The sequence below is a fragment of the Salmo salar genome, chromosome ssa17 (assembly GCF_905237065.1).
Source record: "Salmo salar chromosome ssa17, Ssal_v3.1, whole genome shotgun sequence".
NCBI lineage: Eukaryota > Metazoa > Chordata > Actinopteri > Salmoniformes > Salmonidae > Salmo > Salmo salar.
The window spans coordinates 61,151,094-61,175,012 of record NC_059458.1 but is presented as its reverse complement, the minus strand read 5'-3'; the positions used below and the strand labels follow the sequence as shown (position 1 = coordinate 61,175,012).

General features: G+C 44.5%; 1 protein-coding gene across 2 annotated transcripts; it reads left to right on the top strand.

The window, feature by feature from the left end:
* The first annotated feature begins 1,036 nt into the window (after window positions 1–1,036).
* On the top strand, window positions 1,037–22,086 carry LOC106576247 (leucine-rich repeats and immunoglobulin-like domains protein 3). Of its 2 annotated transcripts, XM_014153315.2 has the most exons (19): window positions 1,037–1,472; window positions 4,954–5,025; window positions 5,145–5,219; window positions 11,914–12,048; window positions 12,230–12,373; window positions 12,725–12,868; window positions 13,144–13,287; window positions 14,189–14,332; window positions 15,993–16,073; window positions 16,245–16,316; window positions 16,915–16,986; window positions 17,235–17,398; window positions 17,946–18,284; window positions 19,015–19,296; window positions 19,492–19,950; window positions 20,242–20,403; window positions 20,592–20,732; window positions 20,879–21,148; window positions 21,333–22,086. In XM_014153315.2, exons 1-19 carry the CDS (start codon window positions 1,270–1,272, stop codon window positions 21,596–21,598), a joined length of 3,369 nt encoding a protein of 1,122 aa, XP_014008790.1. In that variant the 5' UTR covers window positions 1,037–1,269; the 3' UTR covers window positions 21,599–22,086. The 2 variants fall into 2 exon arrangements, with proteins under 2 accessions (XP_014008790.1, XP_014008791.1); XM_014153316.2 differs by lacking the exon at window positions 16,915–16,986.
* Window positions 22,087–23,919: the final 1,833 nt, after the last annotated feature.

Below are 23,919 nucleotides of genomic sequence, written 5' to 3'. Positions count from 1 at the left end.
GAGTTGGAGTGGAAAAACTAATACAATGTCTGTCCAAACAAGAGGTACTTTGGGGGAAAAGGACAGATTGAGCTCGTTTGGGATAGCCAGAGGATGTGCAATTTTCAGACGAAATTGGGGTGAGTTTTTTTGTTGTTGTAATTGGACAAAATGGGGGAGGAAATAGAGTCAGTTATGCTGCAAGCAATCAGGACTTATTAGAAGCATGCATTATTCAGGTTGTTTTGCCTGAAGGATCTCACAGAGTGAACTGCAATTTATGGAAATGGTATCAGACCCTGGTCAAAGTACACCTACAGTATGTCCACAGTCACACCTAATAACACGGGAGATTGAATGATAAGACAAAGAGAAACAACAGAAAAGAGAAATAACAGGAAACTGCTCTTTCACACTCTGCCTACGGGAACGCTCGATACATTGCAATGGCCCATGAAGTGTCATGATGTGTATTTCACATGGTAATAAACAATGAGACGGGAGTTTCTTAAATTCTAATAGTAGTTCCTGTTTGGTTTTTATTCTTACTTACATTTTTTATTATATTTTCTGTTATCTATGTTATTGTCATTGTATTGTTGGAAAGAGCTCTCAAGACGAGAATTTCACTGTACTGTTTTACACCTGTTGTATTTCACATGGTAATAAGCAAAGATAGGGGAAAGTAGCCTTTATCTTGCTAATGTGTTCATTTGTCAGCGACTACACATTGTCAAGCTTTCGAGAATTTACAACCAGTAATAAGTCATAAAACAAATGACCTTTGGCCAGGGATTCTCAAAAACCTTGGTTTTATCTGTGTTAAGACTGTGTTTGACACACATTAGCAAATATTTATGTGAAACGTCTACATTAGACTACAATAAGCAGTCTGTTTGTGTCATCAACATTATGGTGTAAACAAAGTTGTGTAACATTTGAATAAAATTAAACTGGAACAGTTGTAAAATAGGCCTACTATTTACACCCCCCCCCCCGGTGCGCATCACTACAACAACCAATAGAGAGGCGCGCTGTTGGGAGCCTTGAAAGTATTAGCTGCTGCGAGTGCAAGGCAAAAACTATGCTAGTACAGGCTAAAACTTTTACGGAGGTATGGAGAAGTTTGGGTCCCGTAAAAATATTTTACATGTTCGTAGTTTCAAAGGAATACGGTCGAGGAATTGGATTTAAGGACTAACCTCTGACTAAACCGTACAACAACTTTTACTATATCGGATTTTCTCGCGCTTTTCTCTAAAACTTGGGGGGAACTTCAGTGTGGCTAAAATGTCCGCATCTATGCAGCCTCTCAACGCTGCGATGTATGCGGTCGTTTTCTTCCTGTTTTCCCGAATAGAATTTATACTTGGATATGATGAAAACACAAGGACGTGTCCGTCTCCATGCACATGTGTTGGAGACCTTTTGGACTGCAGTCGGTTGAAAAGACGTGGAATTCCTGAAAATCTTCCCGAATGGACCGTACAATTGTAAGTCAATTTAGAGAGCGTTTGTTGACTTGCCATTTAATCTTCACTGCCCATAGATACGAACAGGTATCTTAATTCCTTTTCACACCTATGTTTGAAATTAGTCGTTTGATAGATATAGGTTGTTAACATAGTTACAACAAGTGTATAAATGGAATACTTGAATAGATACATTTATGCAGAGAATTAACGTTACGTGATTTGTTACATTGTTGCCAACTTTGTTACGTTGTTGCTTACTGACGATTCGAAGAGCATGAAACCGTTTGGAAACAAAGTTTATTTCACTTCACATCAACAAGAAAGGGAAATTGGTCATAAGTCCATACTTTCTTTTCCCAAGGACTGATTTGCTGTTTGTTTAGAGAGTATTTCGCAATAACGCACGATAGGCCTCTCCATTTTACAAGGGCCAGAACGGAGTTTTTTTTTGTTGAAATTTAGTAGACTCTCTCGTCCAGAGCGACTTGATACATTTTTGCACTTTTTTTCTGTACTGGTCCCCCGTGGGAATCGAACACACAACCCTGGCGTTGCAAGCGCCATGTTCTACCAACTGAGGCATAGAGATATTTACTGAATAGAAGTTGTGTTTGTCACATTTAGAATTATATTATTGGATTTTTATTTGTATTTATTGTGATTTCAAATTCAAATTTCAAATACTCTATTGTTTACCATTCCTTATCAACGTTCGGTGTTATTTAAGATAAAGAAAATTACTCTAAACATCAAGGAAATTGAGATTTTGCACTCGAACAACACTGTAATTTAAATCAAACGTATTTCTTGCAATGTCACACTGCCTACAATTCTTCCATGTGAATACCTATAGGACATGTGAGCCATACTCCTCAGGAACAGCAGAGAAGCTCAGTCTTATGAATAATAAAGCAGGCCGTTTTAGAAGATATAACACGAATAACCTTTGCACATCAATGTCCCATTGTCAGTCTTTCTACACTAGTGAATCATTAGTTGGTCTACGTACTGCATGGAGTTTTTATATTAGGATTATTCCAATCACCCAGTAGGCCCAACAAGACATGCCAACATCAGTAGGCTAGTGAGTTGGTAGTACTGTTTGCTTTTGAGTTTATTGTCACTGCAGTGAGGTACAATCATTTTCCAACGTTATATAGTTCATGGAGACCTTTCATCAGGCTTTTGGGATTTTGGTGCTATTACAATTTCCATGAACGAAGAGCCTAAATTGCCATCATAAACAATTGATTACAATTCATTTTGACAACTTGTTGAACCTTTTTCAGCATGTAAATATCAGGTGACATCATGATAAGGAGCTAATGCAGAATACATTACACTAGGCCCTAGATGAGACCAACTGCTGAATGACAATTGTTTGCCTTTTGTTTATGAGGGGATACCATCATTGGGCCTTTCCATATTATGTGAGCTCAGTAGTTCTTCGGGCCCCAGGGCTTTTAAGACAATAAATACATAATGTCAAATGAAGTCATAGACACTCCAGGCCAATCTCCCATGGTAACGCCTCAAATAGTTGTTTAACATGTATTAATAAGCAGATGTTCATAGGTCTGCCTCCCTGGCTTCCATTCAGACTGCACCATGTTGATGTATCCTCACTACTAGCTTGTGTTTTTTCTAGTTCATATTTCACAACACAGCTAGGCTAGTTAGTCCCCTGTTAGAATGTTTGTTTGGCATTTACAAAATGTGTGCTGCCTGCTCTGGAAATTTCACGTTGCCAGAAAACACAGGCACAGCCTCATAACCAAGGCAAGCCGGCCAAAAAGGGAGAAAAAAAGTTCCACACGGGAAAAATTCTTTGCACTCCGGCATGCTAATTTATGAGTGTCTCTCCAGCACATCTTCAACGGCTCGGCCCTTTGTATTCCAGCACCCCGTTATTTCTGCTGAATTAACATCTCCAGAGCCACCGATGGTACTGATTAAGGAGCAGTTCGTACAAACTCTCTGAAAGAGATAGAAAGCGAGGGAAGGAGGGATGGATGGAGGGAGGGAGTGAATGTGGGAGGGAGGGAAGGAGGGAGAGGCATTTAGTTTGAGCTTCAAATTTCTGAGTGAGTGAGGGGTAAAGATTTTACGATTCAAATGTAGACGAGTTTTTGTTTTTCCGAGTTTTTTCGGGTTTATAGCCTGGAATGTAGCGTAATATGCATTTGAGGAGGTAAGCTCTCTCAGGAGACTCACTCAACATTGCTGTATTACCAGACCATCCCATCCACAGCCAGTTCACCTATAAAATAACTTTACGTTTTCACAGATTTACATGTGCAAGACGGGCTTCAGTGTCTACTGAAAAAAATCCAAGTTAAAGTGTGAGATCAAGCCATTATGTTATGGCACTTCAGAGATAAGGAGAGAAAGCGCTCTGGATTATAACGTGAGAGCTTTAGCTGGTGGGGAAGGGAATGCCTTTTGTCAGCATGGAAGTCAATTACCTATTTTCCCTTGTGATCTACATTAGTCCAAGTGCTTTAAGAACCACATCAAAGAACCAGCAGGTCTATCTTATCTCATTTACTAAGAGGATGGATAGCTTGGTTTCATTCACTCGTCAGACACGGATAAATGTGTGGCGCACCGTCTAATATATACAGGCCAAAGCATATATAGCTGTACTGATTTAATCTGGTCCACTTCTGGACCTGGATTTCTGAAGAAAGTGTAAGTGTCAGAAACCCTCAGGGCTTATCTGGACATTTTTGATACTACACCTCTCCCATATGGCCCGATTAGTGGAACAAATCATACAGCTGCATGTTGGGAAGGGAAAAGAGTTTCAGAGAGAGAAGTAAAACTCTTGTTGAAGAGTTGAAAAAACGATTTGCTGAAGAATAAAACCAGGGCCAGATCTAGAAAAATGCAACAGGAGTGTTTCGGCTTGGAAACTCGCTTCCCCAGCATTGTGAATAGATTACCAGTTGGTAGTTTTTTCCCCTCCCTCCTCTCAGCTCCAGTTGATGGATTCCAGATGGGGGCAAGCCAAAAAAAGGGTCTGGCACCACAATGTTGATCGTGCGCAGCAGCGTCAATAACTCCACAGCTTTATAACACTCTGGGCAAGGCAGGTTCCTCTAGGCCTGTTTTCCACCCCCTCTCAAAAAGGGAAAAAATGGAATCTCTCCCTTCCATAATTTATCTGGTTGTCTGTTTTGGCTCGGTGATTCAAGAGCGGATTGAATGCGTGAGCTTGTCTGGCTGGATTTTCTCTCAATGTTTTAAAAAAGGCTGCTATGCCAAAACTAGGCCTATAGCTGGTTAGCTTACATTTTTTTGCATACATACAGTGGTTTGTTTTGAAAATTACTCCGTTGCTTTCCCACATTACTTCAGTTGGAGCTGTATAGGCTAGGCTCACTCAGACAAGTTATGTCTCCTGTTTAAAAGCAGAAAGGCCAGTATATGATTGGTTGTGAAGTGAACGGCCCTCCATGTTGTGTAACTTTCCTCTAACAAACGTCTTTCTTTACAGGGACCTGAGCCATAATAAATTGCAGTCGCTCGACAGCACTGTGTTTAGGAAACTGCGGCACTTAAGTGAGATGTAAGTATACTCTGTGTTCTGTACTTCCTAGAGTAAACAACATCAGTCACAAACACTCTCCCTCCACCGCCCCTTCACACCACATGTGACAAACAACCTTTATGCCTGTATGTTTACAGAAAGCTAAACAACAATGAATTCGAGACGGTACCTGATTTGGGCCCTCATGCGGCAAACATCACCACCCTCATTCTGTAAGTATAATTTTTGAAACACCGCTCCCCCCTCCCCCCACCAATCCACCCATCAGAGTTGTCAGTGCTAGTTAACAGTGTAGAGCTGCTATGCCCTGATCCTCCCTCCTACCCACCAACCCACCCATCAGAGTTGTCAGTGCTAGTTAACAGTGTAGAGCTGCTATGCCCTGATCCTCCCTCCTACCCACCAACCCACCCATCAGAGTTGTCAGTGCTAGTTAACAGTGTAGAGCTGCTATGCCCTGATCCTCCCTCCTACCCACCAATCCACCCATCAGAGTTGTCAGTGCTAGTTAACAGTGTAGAGCTGCTATGCCCTGATCCTCCCTCCTACCCACCAACCCACCCATCAGAGTTGTCAGTGCTAGTTAACAGTGTAGAGCTGCTATGCCCTGATCCTCCCTCCTACCCACCAACCCACCCATCAGAGTTGTCAGTGCTAGTTAACAGTGTAGAGCTGCTAAGCCCTGATCCTCCCTCCTTGGTGGAACCCCTTTTGGCTGAGCTGGTTCCCAGACTGGGTTGTCCCAGGCATGGCAGCCAGTTTGAGACAAGTCAGTCACATGTCTGAAAATAAATGTCATTGTTAAAAATGGAATCGCCAGAGGTGGTTCCAGTGTTTCCATACGTGTTGATCCAGGATCTGTAAGATTAGAGTTCTCTGTCCGTCCATCTCATTTCCGTTATAGATAGTCTGTATCTACTTAGGTGCTTCTACACCGGCATTGCTTGCTGTTTGGGGTTTTAGGCTGGGTTTCTGTACAGCACTTTGAGATATCAGCTGATGTAAGAAGGGCTTTATAAATACATTTGATTGATTGTATGAGTAGAGTGGTATTTCATCCATCTGGAGGTTGAGTGTTTCTATACACTCCTAGTAGGATGGCCCCAGAACATGATGGAGAAATGTGGGGCTTTCATGTGTTTTCAAAGACAAATAGACCTGTCAATGTCAGAGGTTTCAAAGGCATTGATTTCGAACTTTTCCCCCGGCACAATGTCTCACAAAATCAATGGATAGGATGTTTTTTTCCCAACAAAGAATGCATCCATCTCAAAAACTAGAAGAGGCATATTCCTCATCAAGCCTGAACTTGACAAGCAGTAACACCAGAGAAAGAAGCCTAAGGGGATTCAGACGTCGGCTATTAGTCAATTTGTCTTCAGGTTTTTAGGTGTATGGCCTATAGGCCACAGATGCGGATGGCGGTGTTACCTGGAACTAAAGCAAAATACAGTACACCAGGATATGTTTGATTTCCAATAGCTCTGATGAGTTTTTGAACTTGTAAACATTATCGGTCAGACAACATACAGAGGCTTTAGGAGTTGTACAATAGTATTCCCCTCTACTCTCAATTCTCCACTCAAGATGCATATTTGGTTGATGCTTCTTATTAAAACATATAATGTATGAATAGGAGAACAATTCCAATAGATTTCACCATTGAAAGCAATGTTCCAAAGTATGTCAGCCAGCCTAGTTGTCATCCTCAATGTGCATTTGGGAATGATCAATTCATACTTTCTTACCACATCGTGTGTTCATTTTTGTCTGTGATTGCGTGCATAGTATTCCCAGTTGCATTGCTTAGTGTCTACTCGGCAACTAAAATCTCTGAGGGGGGGGATTTAAATACAAAATCCCTCTCCCCCCGCGCTCTCTTTCTTTTTGTTGCTGGTATTGGCATCATTGATGGAGAATATGTGTGTGGTATTTCCTATTAGAAAAAGAGCAGAGTTTTGAGAAGCCCTCAGATGACTTATTTTTCAGACTGGCGCCTGTAATGAGAAGCAGGGCTGCTGCGTTAGCTGGGGCGGCTCATGCACACATCAGACTCCATATTAAACACTACACCAGCATCTGACCCAAATGGCTAATAGCACAGTTAACACATCATCACGACTTTGTTCCTGTACATTGTCAGGTTGCAGTAGGACCGCACCAACCACAGTGCTCTAACTGATACATAATACACAACGTCTATCTGAAGGGAAACATGGTTGAACGATGAGAGAAAGAGTTATATTGTTGGTTTCGTACAGTGTTTCCAAACTCTGATCCTCCAGTACCCCCAACAGTACACATTTTTGTTATTGCCCTGTACAAACACACCTGATTCTTGCTAATTGAGGGCTTGATGATTAGTTGACCAGTTGAATCAGGTGTGCTTGTCCAGGGTTACAATAAAAATGTGTACTGTTGGGGGTACTTGAAGACCAGGGTTGGGAAACACTGGTTTAGTAGATATTAGGTTATTACAGTATTGAGTTACAAAGTTACAATGTTTGTTGCCAAGAGCTTTGTAAGCAAGGCATCCAAGTATATCTGTCAGCTTAGTTAGCCACAGAGCTAACCCTTTATAAGAAAGAATGAATTGGTAGATAGGCAGAATATGAAGCTCTTTCCAGTTCTAACTCAATTACCTTTTCCATACACAGAGATTCCATCAAACCGTCTTCTCCAAATACCTAATCAGCCCTGGAATCACCAGATAATTTGTAGAGCCCACCAAACTCAATGAGAGGTGGTTTCACAGAAATCTGGTTAAAGCCCCCATCCCCTACCATAAATTCCTGGGAAATTGTTCAATTAATTAAGATGATCACAACTCAATTACTACCAGCTGCAGGGTTATTGCCGTTTGTTTTTATTCTGGGCTGTTGGGTCAAAGAAGTTGACGAGAGCTGCCTCTATGTCTGCCTGGCTGTTTGAATAAGTGGCATTCGATACCCCGGGGCTTTTTTTTCTTTACTCCCCTCCCAGGCCAGAGAAATGGAGGAAGGGGAAGAAATTCTCCAGTATGTGCGAATGGAAGGAAAAAGATCAGACTGTACTAAATGGAGGAAAAAAAGGGGGTTTCAGGATTATCAAGCTTCCGTTGTTGATTCCATCTTATTGCGTTTTTAAAAAGTGAAGTGTTGCTGCCTTTGGGGTAACTTGTTTGCGTATGTGTGTATCTGTTTGACAGCTGCTTCTGCTGTTTAGCTATAATTTATGTGGATTTTTGAAATTCTTTAATTCAAAAAGGAATATTTCTGTTGCAGCGTCAGCTGTCTATAATCGTCTGACACTGTGGTCTTGTTTATATGGGTCATATTTCTTCAGATAAACACATTCGGCGTGTGAAGGCAACACAGTCCAAAAATATGGAGTAGATTAGCTCGAAAACTGACAAATTAGACACAAGTGTAATTCAAACTGAGATGTGCTGCTGTGTGGTCTTGTTTTTTTAATGTTAGCTTTTTTTGACTGATATCAATCAAATTCCTTAGAGTACACTTTAATGAGTCCGGCAGCCCATTTCAGCTGATCTAGGAGCTGATCTAGGATCAGCTCAGCATTAATGTAGGGTACACCGCCTCCTATTCAAATAGTTATTAAGTTGCCTACTATACCCAAAGGCTTGGAGTTTCCTCAAGTTGGGACACATGCATGTGCTACCTGATTCATTTAATGAATAAACAAAGCACAGTTTTATAGATGCTTTAAATTTCCCTGGTCATACGTTTCAATGTGTGTTAAAATGAGAAGCTAAAACCTGAAGAGACCCAAACGAGAATGACAGGCAGGTCTTGAAACTATTAACACAACGGTGCATAGTAACCTTATTTGCGAGAAAATTGGTTAAACAAATTTGAAGTGTGTGCCATCCGAATGGACAATGCCCCCGCTTGTTTGTCCGTGGAGTTGGTCCGTGGAGTTGGCCCGACGGGTGGAGATCGACAGATAAGCACTTGGAACTCTCCTGTACACAGCATTTAGGTTAGCCTTTCAAAAGCTGTCATTAGATCTCTGGGCAGATGTTGGGGAGTAGAGAGAGATGGAGAGAAACTGTTTTGTTGAATGGACCGTAGCCAAGTTCTCCTTCACGTCCTTCCCTGTAGGCCTCAACTGCACAGTCTCAGTGGATATCACAGTTCTCATCTGCCACAATGTTTAAGGTTAGAGTTGGCTGGGTGTTGAGATTCTGTAGTATGTTGTACTTATAGGTTAATACAACAGGATTCAATGAATTGCTCAGTGGTCTCTGAGATTCAAGCAAGTGAAGCCATAACAGTTTCTGTAGGTCCTCACCTTGCCTATCGCTCTGTCTATCTGGAGAGGGCTGGCCTCTGCTGTGTGTAGTCCATGTTTTGCCAGATGGTCTTGACCACTTCCTTCTAAATAGGGGTCCTCATGAGGGTTATAAAAGGCCGTTGACTTGTGTGGTCTTTGTACTTCCCATGACATGACTCTTGTATGGATTCTTATGCTCCGTATGGGTCATGTCAAGTTTTCAAAGCCACGGAGAGGCTCATTTGTAGCAACAATGTTTTGGTTCAAGTGGGAAGTGTGTCAGGGAGTAAGCATTAACAACATCAGCTTGGGACACCATGTTGTATTTGGGGCTTCTCCGATGGAAGGGCTGCTCGTTCTCCACAACTTAGCTGAGGGTTAGCATCACAAGCAGATAAACGAAATCCTTGATGTATCTGGCCCAGTTGTCTGGTTGTGGAGTCTAGGCTTCAGGGTGATGCTCTACAGCTGGCCAGATGTTTACTGTGGGGGGAAGGGAGAGGGTGTTGGGGTACAAAGACCAGGGACTCATCACCATCACCACCACATCACACCTCCCTCCAGCTGACAGGCCCCAGGGTCAGTCCGTCTTTTGTAGAGGAACATGGACTGAGCAGCCAGCGTTGACAGTTGCTTTCCAACTGCCCCCTACCCTCCACAAAACTGGAAATACAGGTTCTTTCTATTTTTCTCGCCAGCCTCTCTTCTCCTCTTCTCTCAGCGACCTGTCAGGGGAACATGAAAACCCAGGCCCAGGTGGTGTGTGCCCCTTTTGTTTGGGACCACAGAGGCCGTGGTGCATGGAAAGCCCTTTGCAAATCTGCACACAAAAGGCTGGCTTGTACCCTTTTTACTGCGGGTGGTGTGGTGTGCTGCACTGCACCTAGCTCAGCCTGTGGCTGTTGCCTAAACTGTGTTAAAAAATGAAATAAAACCATTTTTAGGCGGTGACTGAGTGTTTAAGAAGAAAAAAAGGGGATTTAGTTTCAGCCTCCAAGAACCTACCCTCTACCCCCACCCTCAGCCCCACACTCTACCCCCACCCTCAGCCCCACACTCTACCCCACACTCAGCCCCACACTCTACCCCCACCCTCAGCCCCACACTCTACCCCACACTCAGCCCCACACTCTACCCCCACCCTCAGCCCCACACTCTACCCCCACCCTCAGCCCCACACTCTACCCCCACCCTCAGCGTTGAGTCTTGGCCTTGCCGGAGGCTAGGCAGAGGGACGTGCTGTGGCAGGTTCTACCCCTACGTGCCCCAGACACCCCATCAGCCTCTCCTCCCTGGGCCTCTATCCATATATCCTCCTGGTACTGCCTTTGTTCCAGGTTGGACTGACTGACAGACACACTCGTCTGTTTTCCTCTGTATGTTTTGGTGGTAAGGCTGCCAAGGGGTGTCACTGTCTCAACGTGGGGAGCCTAGTCATAAGAGAGGTATGGATGGCAGATTTAAGGAAATGTGTGGAAAATGACTGCTCTGTCCAAGTCAAAGATCCCACTTTCTGAGGCTTTATGATGGACTGAGAAGCTACGTTGCCGCTGTGCTCAATTTCTCGCTTGATTGTATCTTCAGTGCTGTTTTAGTCTCGCTTTGGCCAGGCGTACAGAGGAGCTGAGCCAGTTTGAGACTTTGAGTCTGGCTCTCGACTACTGCTGGTTCAGTGTGTCCATTTCATTGTTGTTTTCTTATTGGCAGCTTCTTGAAGGGTAGTAGTGTGCACATAAACCAGTACTTCTCAGCCATGTCAATGTTCATCCATTTCTCCAGAGGGTTGGATGTTGACGTGTGCATTGCATGCATGCACAGTATAGGGAAAACGCTAACATTCACTTAGGTCAGTATAAGGAAAATGCACAAAAAAAACGTATCATAAAGAAGATAAAACTAAGAACTGATGCATTAATACAAGTTATATTTTTTGGGAGGAGGAGGGTTGTTGTTATGTTAGCCTTGCAATTAATACTGAAACGGGGCCTGCAGTCTGGTGTATTAGAGGGAATTCCTACTCTTTTCCCTCACTCTCCCTTTCCCTCGCTCTCTCTTTCTCTACCCGTCGAGGCCCATACACAAAGACGGCTCTGTACAGACACTGTTTATAACTAAGCAGTCCCTGCACTGCAATTTAGGAGGCGTGCAGCTCAGGAAATTGCCAGCCTCTGCTGAGGCATGCTTTAACTGAGGGAATGGTATTCATCAGCCAAGTAATTGGCAGGTTATTTTTTTAAATACCTTGTTAGTAATTACCTTATAAACAAAATAACACAGCACTAAACCAAACGGCTGTTTTGACCTGTTGAGATGAGTAGTGACATTGGTTAGCCTTAGTATTGCCCCGTCCTCCCCCCTTTCCTAGACAACCAGGGAACGGTGTTCTTTTTCATGGTTCAGGGAGAGACTCAATGTTCTAGGGAAAATGTCTAATAACATAATAATAATGGGAAAACGGGTAGTGAGGGTCGAAGGGAATAGTCGGGCGAGGTTGGTCATTTATTTAATACCACCCGCTAATTGACTGCTCGGAGTGTTTGTATGTCTGGAAACGTTAGACTGGTGACCCTCGTTGTTAAAATACACTGTATTTTCTATCGTTCATTGGAGCCGTTCTATTTGTGTTTTCAGAGCAAACAACAGAATCACGAAGATCTCTCTGGAGCAGCTGAGGCCCCTGCAACGCCTGGAGACCCTGGACCTCAGCAATAACAGCATAGTGGATATCAAGGCTGACTCCTTCCCTGCGCTGCCTCTCAAGAACCTGTGAGTCCGTCCGTTTGGACTTTTTAACTAAAATGCATGGTTAAACTCCGTCCAAGATACTATATAAGTGTTTGGATCAAATAGTAACATTTTGGTGGAAGTACAACATTCTTTGGTCATTTTTCCTCTTTGGAATGAATTATATGATCAATATCTCATTCTGTATTTTCTTCTCCTCTAGTATCATGAACAACAACCGCGTTTCCACCCTGGAGACGGGCTGTTTTGTCAACCTGTCCAGCACTCTGCAGATCCTCAGGCTGAACCGCAACCGCCTCTCCACCATCCCTGCCAAGATCTTCCAGCTCCCCAACCTCCAGCACCTGTAAGTCACAATTGCACTTTGAGCACTGTTAGGGTTGACCACAAACTATACTATGACCGCTCTTTGAACGTTTGTGTAACGGTCCACGACTTTTCACCACTCTTTGATGTTTCTCTGACTGCTCTGTGAACTTCCTGAAAATGCATTGTGACTGCACTCATTGACAGTGTGTTGACATCTCCAACCACTCTTTGACCACTCTTCCAACAGTCATTGACATCTTCTTGGCTTGTCTTGGATGAATTAGATTCCTTTTCAGCCTCACTTCTTGAGTTGAGTGAACTCTTATTCTTTCCCTGCATATATGATGCTGCGGTTCTCTTACGGTCTGGTTGTGGTCCAACCTTGCAGGGAGCTGAACAGGAATCGGGTGCGCAGGGTGGAGGGCCTGACGTTCCACGGTCTGCACGCGCTGCGCTCGCTGAAGATCCAGAGGAACGGTATCAGCCGCCTGATGGACGGAGCCTTCTGGGGCCTCAGTAACATGGAGGTCCTGTAAGTAACTGTCCTCTGTGACAAGAAAATGTGTCTTCCTTTACTAGTGTACATTGGTGGATTTAACAGCATATGTCTGGTTGCAAGTGTCTGCATACTATCTTTGGATACATATTTGCAGCCATATGTCTAGACAACAATAGTTGACCCGAGCCTATACAGTGTGGTATCAGTCCAGGCTAGCATACGTCTTCATCTCTGTCTGTCTGTGTGTGTCTATATGTCTATATGTTGATGACTGACCTCTGTTTGTATGTCTCTGTGTGTCCCTGCAGGCAGCTGGACTACAACAACCTGACGGAGGTGAGTAAGGGCTGGCTGTACGGCCTGCTGACTCTGCAGCAGCTCCACCTGGGCCACAATGCCATCAGCCGGATCCGGCCCGACGCCTGGGAGTTCTGCCAGAAACTCAGCGAGCTGTGAGTGACCCTTTTTTTCTTCTTCTTCTTCTCCCTCTCTTTTTCCCTCTCACTTTCTCTCCTACTCACACTGTGAACTCCAAACACCTCTCTCTTTCGCTCTTTCCTTTGCTCTCCCCCACCTTCCTCGCAGTCTCCAACTCTCCACCCCCCCACACACACACACCCTCTCTTCCTCCACCCCTAGTGCCCAGTGCCAACACCAATGCAGGGCTCCTGACAAAATATTACTCCCCCACTTCACCCCCGCCACTATAGCCCCCCTCCTTTAATGCCTCGCCACGTCTATAGGGGAGAAAGGGGGGATAAGGAGGGAGGGATTTCACAACCAGAGTGTCTGCTGCGACAAGTGGCGGCAGCAACATATTGTTTCCTTTGTTGTTAACTTTGTTTATGGCACTGGCCAATTACTAAGTCCGCCATGTTTTTTTTTTACTGGCGACTAGGTTGTTTCTGAAAGGGGAGTTGTTGTTTTTTCCTTTTCTCTCATCAAGTGAGCCTGAGCGTTAAACAAATTGGCAGTTGACTGATCTTTTTTCGCCGCTCTTTGGTAAATAGCCTTCTTTCTGGTTTGTTCGTTTTTTTTCGTCTGATGTTTGCATTTGAGGATTTCTAGTACAAAGTTAATACTTTTTATACTATCTGCATACGGTTAAACAAAGTAGACCAGCTGTGCAAGGTACAATCTAACTTTCAAAACTTAACTTAAAATAGTCTATACCGAAAGGTTTTTACCTTATTGGTAATTCATAGACTAATCTGGCTATATTTGGTGCACGTTCCTAGTGATCTGAGGCCAGTTTATCCTCTACATCAACTGTTTCTTTCTACCCCCCCTTTCCATTTGCCCTGGGGGTATGAACTGTGTGATGCTGATGCTCCTTCTCTCTCCACCCGACAGGGACATCTCGTCCAACCACTTGACAAGACTGGAGGAGTCCAGCTTTGTAGGCCTCAGCCTGCTTGACGAACTCCACATCGGGAACAACCGTGTGAGCTTCATCGCAGACGGAGCCTTCCGAGGACTCTCCCACCTACAGATGCTGTAAGTTTGAATAAGGATGACTAAACTCAATTTCAGTGAATTACTTGTCAGAGATGACAGCTCTATTGTATAATGGTGCCGAAGCATTAAATTATTATTTTCAACATCCCACTGGCAGTGAGTGCATTAGCCATGGTTAATATCACTAATCCTGGTTAGAGTTTTCCCTGATGTTGTTTGAGAAGCCTCAAGTCTCATGAGAGTTTAGGGATGAACTCGATTTAAACTCCTCAGTGACATGGTTATAACAGTCATCAGCCTACACTTAAAAATATATATATATTTTACCCTATTTTCATGATATCCAATTGGTAGTTACAGTCTTGTCCCATTGCTGCAACTCCCGTACGGACTCAGCTGCACCAATGTGTCGGAGGAAACACCGTATAGCTGGAAACCGAACTCAGCATGCATGTGCCATGCCTGCCACAAGGAGTCGCTAGAGCGCAATGGGACAAGGACATCCCGGCCGGTCAAACCCTCATGACGCTGGGCCAATTGTGCACTGCCTCATGGGCCTCCCGGTCGCGGCCAGCTGCAACACAGCCTGGGATCAAACCCAGGTCTGTAGTGATGTCTCTGGCGCTGCGATGCAGTGCCTTAGACTACTGCGCCACTCTGGAGGCCCCATCAGCCTACACGTTATCATTGCTTTGTGTTCTATAAGAGAAGCCCTATCTCACATCTATGAGAGTACATTAGCAGCTAGCTAACTTCTCAGATGCTGCCTGCTTGCGGCATTTCGCTCCCTGTCCCTCTCCATACTCGTCGAGGCGTGAGTGGAAATATTCCGCCTTGTTTGTTTTCCGTATGTGGAATAGATGAACGTACTACCTGTGGTTTCTCCACAGACATAACCTCAACAAGTCAGCAGAGTGAGACTGAGTCCACCGCTCCATCCCCCCCATCTCCACACCGGCTCCATAACATTGCCCTGGTCCCTCTCTTAAATGGAACCAAATGTTAACTGTGCGTGAAAGGTCAGCAGAGGGCAGGTATGTAGGTAGGTGGACGGGGAGTTGGGTGGCTTAGAGGGCTTTACCCCCCAGCCTCTCTCCACAACCTGCTCCTCTACCCCCTCCACCCCTCCTCAACTCCAATAATTTGTAACCAGGCATGCAGAGGAGGAAACTAGCTGTTTGAAAGTATTTAGAGACTTGAGAGAGAAGGAGCGGGGGAAGGGCGAAGACGTCCAGCAAATCTCTTTAGCAGACATGATGTACTGCTGTGTGCACATGACATTCAGTTAGGTTAAAAGATATTTAGGATTTTTCAAAACCCTTTGATATATAGTTAAAATGTTATTTACCCCAGCCATAAAACCCATGACTAAAAACGTATAATTTTTCACTAAATTAAGAAGAACCAACGTGTGGGTTTGAGTTCCTCCCTGCTAAACACGCTGCATTGCATGTGAAGCAGTGTTACGCTGCGAGACACGGAGAAACCATCGCAAACATTTAAAAAGCCCCAAAGTTAGCGAGAAACATCCTCCAGTGATGGGACCACTTTGAATACAAATGTAAAGCCTTTGACTTCTTTCTCGTCCTTCAAACGTAACGCAAAGCCGCACCAAGGTTTGTTAAGACTATAATAAGTGCAGTTGTTTTCTGGGTGTGGATTTTTACAATGTGGTTTGTTTTTGTTTCTCTGGAAATAGAGATCTGCAGAACAACGAAATCTCCTGGACCATTGAAGACATGAACGGACCATTTTCTGCTCTGGACAAACTGAGGAAACTGTGAGTAGGTTTGACTTTACCATGGCGTTGTCTTCTAACCTGTTGGTTTCCAGAAGTTAGATTAGAAATGATAAAATGGACCATGAGAACGGATTGTAACTGGAATTATTTTCTCGTTATCATAATTTAAATTGCTGCATTTGAATGAAAACTCAGATATCCTTTTCTCAGGTTCCTTCAAGGAAATCAAATCCGCTCGGTGACCAAGAAGTCATTCTCTGGCCTGGACACGCTGGAGCACCTGTGAGTTGACCTTCAAATCAATATCCTCATACGTCTGTCTCAACTGTGCTAAAGCTGTAAACTAAATATGGGAGAATCCATAGCCATGAGAAACAAAGCCTGTTAGTGAGAACCACATGACCTTATTGTTTCTGCTTCTTGTCCACACTTTGATGAAAAACAGAGCTGTCTGGTTTTCACCATCTCCATTTGTGGGGAGACTATTGATCACTAACTGCTTAGGCATGGCGAGAGGAGTGTGTGTGTGCGCCTGTGTGTTCGTGCTTGCATGTGTGCAGGTTTCTGTGTGTACAAGTGTGTGTGTGTATGTGGACATCTGTGTGTGTATTTCTATCTGTGAAACAGCTGCATTTGATTGTAATTAACTTTTTTCCCCCAGTCGTGTCTGAGCTCAAAGGAGCCGAAGTCAGTCAGGCCCCTCTTGATTAACAAAGCACAGTGCTGCCCAGATTTCTATTGTTCTCAAGATCTTTTCTTCCCTCCCTCTCTCTGATGATTGAAGTATTAGCAGTCTTCCTCCAGATAGGCCTAGATGGAGGGGAATGTTTGCCATCTTTCTGTTTAAAGATCCATCCGTTCCCCCCTCCCCCCCCCTTAGAGATTTGAGTAACAATGCGATCATGTCGGTCCAAGGGAACGCCTTTGTGCAGATGAAGAAGCTTGAGGAACTGTAAGTATCTCTAGGTTCAGTTACACTGTATTCATATTCTGCAATGCCAATAGACCAGAGTCACTGTTCTGGACTAACTGAGGAAAGGAAGAATCTTTCATAGACAATTACTTCAAAAGCACCTATACTGATAAAAGTGATTATCTTAAAATGTAACGACTATAAATCTGCTCAAGTATTATGGATCATCTTTGTGCTGGGTCTCTCTTGTGATTCCTGGCTCTAATTCAGTACCTTCTCCCCCCCAGGCACCTGAACACATCCAGCCTGCTGTGTGACTGCCAGCTCAAGTGGTTTCCTCTGTGGGTGGCGGAGCAGGCCTTCCTGCCCTACGTGAACGCCAGCTGTGCCCATCCCCTGATGCTGAAGGGCAAGAGCGTGTTCACCGTCAAACAGGAGGACTTTGTGTGTGGTGAGTGTGACTGACACACACACACACACACACACACACACACACACACACACACACACACACACACACACACACACAAGCCTCTTAATGTAGCCCTTGTTAAAAACAGCCATTTAGCCGTGACAGGTTTTCCATTTTATGAACTGACCCAGATTGTTCCATATTTTCCTTCAACTCATGGACACTCTGATGGAGCCAGCGTAGTAATGGGACCATGTGGAAACTCAGTGAGTTAACAGCTTGGCCAGGTGGAGTCAGAGAGAGCAGGGAGAAAATAAATCATTGTTGAGGAATTTCTGGGATCAGTTTCTTTAAGTAATGACTACTATTAGAGCTGAGGTGCTTTGCCTTCAGAGCTTTCAACATTTCCCCAGTCAGGTAGTTTGAATCTTGGCGCATAAAATAGTATCATTTCCATATTTAAGCTGTTTGTGGACCATCACGGTTTAAACAAAAACTGGTTAGTCCCAAAATGAATGTCAATTTGAGTTAGCCCCATTCACATCAAATGGAAACTAATGTTTTTCCCCTCTTGTCTTCCAACCAGACGACTTCCCCAAACCTCAGATCACGGTGCAACCTGAGACCCAGTCGGCCATCAAAAGCACCAACGTCACCTTCGTGTGCTCGGCGGCCAGCTCCAGCGACTCACCCATGACCTTTGCCTGGAAGAAGGACAATGAGGTCCTGAATGACGCTGAAATCCACAACCAGGCACACCTCAGAGCCCAGGGGGGAGGCCAAGGCCGTGAAACAGAGGTTACAGAGTACACCACCACACTGCAGCTACGCAGTGTAGAGTTCACCAGCGAGGGGAAGTACCAGTGTGTCATCTCAAACCACTTTGGTTCCTCCTACTCCACCAAGGCCAAGCTCACTGTCAACAGTAAGTTAAATAACCTACTGGTATTGATTTGACTAGTGAAAGGAATTTTATAATCTCTGTACATTGTAGGAACACCTGTAGTTACAAAAGTACAATGATTCATGTTTTGCTTTAGCTTGAGATTAAGAATCAGTGGTAGAGACTTTGTAAGTGCATGAAGAGGTCAACTGTACAAAAGTCGGATGTCTGTGTGTTGAAACTATACTTTCAGTTCGTGTTGATACTATGTTCCAGTCTTACTTCTGCTAGCACATGGTAGCAATAGGAGGAAGAAGGATTGGGAAACTAACTGCAAATAACAATAAGCTGAACTCCGCCTAGCAGAGACATCTTTGTATTAGCAACTATTTATTATGAGCTTATATGGTATTGAAGTTAAGGGACATCACCCTGGGCGGGGTGATCCTCAGTAGGGGGGTGAATACTCCGGGTTGCAATCATGATTAAACAAACTAACCTCTGATCAAAGAAGTTTCCTGGGGTCACTTGTGTGCACATAGGGCGGAATTCCCTTACACTGGTTATTTCAAGAGTTTTGTCTTTCTTAGTATAACTCTCGGCATGATAAACTATGACGAACCAGTGCACAAGTACACTGCAAGTATCATCTTGGAGTTCCCTAAGAACATATAAGGAATCTCATTATGACTGGCATTGCAAAACCTTGTAACTATCATGTTGCTGTGCAGTTAGATGTAAAATAAAATGTCCATCCCTTTTGTCCCTCCAGTGCTTCCGTCCTTCACCAAGATGCCCATGGACCTGAGTATCCGGGCCGGTGCCACGGCCAGATTGGAGTGTGCCGCCGTGGGTCACCCGTCTCCACAGATCGCCTGGCAGAAAGACGGGGGCACAGACTTCCCCGCCGCCCGGGAGCGTCGTATGCACGTGATGCCTGAAGACGATGTGTTCTTCATCGTGGATGTGAAGACAGAGGACATCGGGTTGTACAGCTGCACCGCCCAGAACACCGCCGGAGCCATATCAGCTAACGCTACGCTAATTGTGCTAGGTGAGAATTGTTCTTTCTATTTTCACCAGCTGTCAAAGATCTTTGCATTTGTCTGTGTGTGCCTCTTTATTTTGTCACAGATCAATTTACTTTCATGGTATTCCATAGGTTTTTCCCCCCACAAATTGACATATAAATCAGGCGTTTTGAGACTGTAAGGCAACTAACACTCCCCCTTACCCCATTCTCCTCCAGAAACGCCCTCCTTCCTGCGCCCTCTCATGGACCGCACCGTGGCCAAAGGGGAGACTGCAGTCCTCCAGTGTATCGCCGGCGGCAGCCCTTCCCCCAGGCTCAACTGGACCAAAGACGACAGCCCCCTTGTGGTCACAGAGCGCCACTTTTTTGCCGCCGGCAACCAGCTGCTCATAATCGTGGACGCAGCGGAGGGCGACGCCGGGAAGTACACGTGCGAGATGTCCAACACACTGGGCACCCAGCGGGGCAACGTGCGCCTAGCCGTACTGCCCAACCCCAACTGTGACGTGGGCGTGGGCGCCTCGGGAGGCGTAGGCTCGGACGAGGACGGCTGGACCACGGTGGGCATCGTCATCATAGCGGTGGTGTGCTGCGTGGTGGGCACCTCGCTGGTCTGGGTGGTCATCATCTACCATACGCGTCGGCGCAATGAGGACTGCAGCGTCACCAACACAGGTGAGGAGAGGGTGACACTTTATTTTGTCAGCACGGAACTGGTTTTGAGGAGTTCAGTACTTGCATGCCCATGTTGCCTCCTCCTTCAAACAGAAAATTACATTTTTGGGGGAGCTTGAGTTTTGGGCTCCAGCTCCACATATTTTGGTTGGCATGTTGTTAAAACCATACCTTTTACGAATGCTTTGAAATGAATCAGTGACAGACCATTGCCTTGAACAGATTATTATTATTGTATTTCTCTATGAAAACATTTCTGAGAATTTTCCCTCCCTGGTGTTTTCCCTGCAGACGAGACGAACCTGCCTGCAGACATCCCCAGCTACCTGTCCTCTCAGGGTACGCTGGCCGACAGACAAGATGGCTATGTCCCCTCAGAGAGTGGCAGTGGCAACCACCAGTTCATGGCTTCCTCCATGAGTGGATTCTACATGCAGTCTAAAGACATGAATGGTAGGAGAGCAGCTCTTTCATTGGAAATGCATGGGGACTTTTATGTCATGAATATGTGCATTATATCAGCCAACTGTACTCTGAGCATTTTTCTATATGTATTGTTTCACCTGAATACATATTGGAATAGTGTAAGTAATTTGAGGCAAGTACCAATCCATTACTAATATGTCATGTGACTCGAACAGGTCTGTGTCAGCTGGACACAGGAAGTGAAGCGGACATGGAGGCGGCCATAGATCCCCTGCTCTGCCATTACCAAGGACCCATCAGCTCTCTCCTCAGGAGAGGCAACATGTACACCGGAGAACCCTCAGAGGCTTTCACAGGTTGGTGCAACAGATATATATATTTTTAAATTGTAGCATTATAAGTATTTTTCCCTAAATTAAACAATAACAATAATGTGTTGCTGTCATACTGATCTCATTTCCCATGGCTCACTGTAACTTCTCCTCCCCCCCCCTCCGTTCAGGCTGTGCTATGGACCAGCGGCCCATCTGCATAGATTCCTACAGTGGCAGCCTGACCAGCTCCAAGAGGAGGAACTACTATCCATGCGGCGGGGCCCTACAGGACCCCTTTGACCACGGGAGCCCCAGTGTGCTGATGCAGATGCCCAACGGCAGCAGCTTCCATGGGCCACACCACCTACAGGGCGAGGGCCCCCCCTCCATGGATGAGGGAGATGGAAGCGAGTACGGCCGACCTCGGGAGACGAGGCTCTCCTCCAACACATTCATGGGTACGTCTTGAGGAAATTTCTCAGTATGGATTTGGGTCAAAGTCAAGCACATTTTAAATCCACTCCAAATAAATTCACTCAATTACTAAGTGATTTATTGAATATTCATTTTCTTGACAACTAGCACAACATGTGAATGTCTCAGGCCTTACCCTGTATCTCCCTCCATCCTTCCCTCTCGCAGGAACGTTTGGGAAAGCCCCCTGGAGGCCTCAACAGGAGTTCTACCCCGAATTTGGACCACCGCCACTGGCCCTGCACAACAGCATGATGCTACACGAGAATCCCTACGCAGCCCTGGACACAGATTCGGACCGCGAGGAAGACAAGAACAGCGTCCAGTCAAAGAATTCTAAATCGGAATTGGAAAAGAGTGGCAATAATATCTATGAAAAACCATATAATCTCAACAGGACTGCTATTTGTCAGCAAGGTCGAGTGAGCACATAGCTGAATATGTGCATTCAAACAATCTGACATTCCTTTTAGTTTTTCTTCACAATGAGGATTACCAAAAAAAATACTACCTCAGTGAATGGACACTTTCTCAATGATGGACACTGCAAATGTGCAACGCTTGAATGTAAAGGGATAATGCATTGTGCCTACAAAATGCTGAAAAATTATATGAGGAGATATTAACAGTGAGGACTGTTCTTTTTTTTAAGAAAGAAAAATGGGAAACATCTTCAATTGAAGATAGATATTGAATATATATACGTTTTTATACAAAGTTTATTATATTTTGTAAATTAATTGTAAAATAGAATCCATTATTTTTGCTGTCCTTTTTCCTGTAAATGAGTATTTTGTGTTGTGTGAACGACCACGCCTGTTCAGTTATTCTCGCTTTTTTTTGCTTTGAGTTAAGCACCCCTTTGCACGTACCTATACATAATAAAACACCATAACATGTGCTGCTACGTACATTAAAAGTACTGTGACTCTTTCCAATCTTTAAATGGCTGGACCATGCACAGACACCACTGTTCTGTAATGGAGGACGAAGAGAATCGAGGTATAAGAGAGTATTGCTGAAGCCGGGGATGAGAAGGGGGGGGTTGACATAGAGCGTGGCTTTTCCGAGCAGAACCACAGACCGCCAAGGACGGCTTGCGCCTGCCATGAGGCCCCCCACCATGCTGTCCAAATAGAATCCAACAAGTGTATGCTGGGAAAGTGTGTGTGTGTGCGTATACGTTTGGCATTTGTCTGTGTGTGTGGGAAGTTCATGGCTAGCTTCTTCAGTCTTTGGCTCAGTGTAGACTCAGTACCCTGGAGACAATCGATGGAAGGCTAAATTAGTGAAGACATGTCAAGGAAAGGAACAGTCACATGAGGTCTCTGGAACTGTTGGAGCTGGCCTTCTGGTCTGGTCCTGCTCTCTCCAAACCAGCCAGTCACAGGGCTCCCCTCTCCCCCTCTTTGGGCCTTCGTCTCTGGGAAGGAGGGTGGGGGTTGCTGCTCTTGCTGTATCCAGCACATGGAAGCTTTTCACCAGATGAGTCACTCCCCAAGCCTGTCCCCTTCTGGCTTTTTCACATCTTGGGTTTGTTTTTTCAGGCTTCTCCTTTTCAACATGGAGGAAAAAGGTGTGCTTGTCCGCTAGCTGTCGAAACTTGCCCTTGGAAAGTGTCTTGCGGGCTCTCTCACTGCCACATTGGAGATGTGTGTATAAAATGTCTGATTCACTGAGAGGGGATGGTGGTGCCAGTATTTTGAGGTGGGCTTATAGAAAGATGCCTTACTAAGGGGATTCAATTCAGCCGTCCACTTCATCTGCCAATCTTCCAATGTGGAATATATTACAAGAGCTTATAAAGACCTCATTGAGTTATAACACATTTTCAAGATCTATTCAAATGTTTTGTTTAAACCTTTTGTTTTATGGAATCATATTCAGAGTGGTTTGTTTGAAAACCAATCCATGTCCTTGAGCCTCAGCGACACACCTTGTTATTCACTGAGTGCTTATTGGGGAGTATGCATTCACCCCAGTGTGAAGGAATGAAACAATCTGTTGGAAGTCTTGCCAGCTCTTTGAGGAACTTGGGATAAGCACAAGATGGTGGAACCAGAACCACACACATTTAAACACCTGGAAGACAGCTGCTGAAGCTAGTTTTCAAACCCAAGGCTTCCCGTTGGTTTAGAGAAGCTTGTGGGGTCTAACAAACATGACCCGATACAGATTAGGTGGTGCAGAAAGATGTGATGTTTGATCAACTTGGAGAATTACTAAAGCCTGCAAGCATTCACATCAAACCTTCCTGAATTTAAACAGTGTAGTGAATTTATGGCTAGATAATTGATGTTTGATGAACACAAAGAATGCTGAAGTTCATGTTATTAGTCACTAAAACCAAACTTCAGCTCGTGTCTTTTTCATTGATCTAGGATTGTATATGTTGTTCCCATTACTGAGTTAGTTAGCTGCTCGTGTAAATAAAAAAATCATAGTTCATGAACTATCACCAAGGGTTTCTTTAGGTTAAGATTATACCTTGCTGATTTCCCCACAATGTTGTTCAGATGAGACTTCTCACTAGCAAACATAGTTTTGCACTTAACTATTACTATGTATTACTATAACTACACACCAAACTACGATGCATGTAGCAATTACCTGTGTGGATGTAATTTACCTCCACACATTTGGGTGAGGCCAAAATGGTTTATTTATTCCTCTGGGAAAGTTTTGAAAACAACAGCAATCGAGAAACAATTTGTGCCATAACAAGGGGCTGAGGGGGGTTTAAAAGGTTTACTTG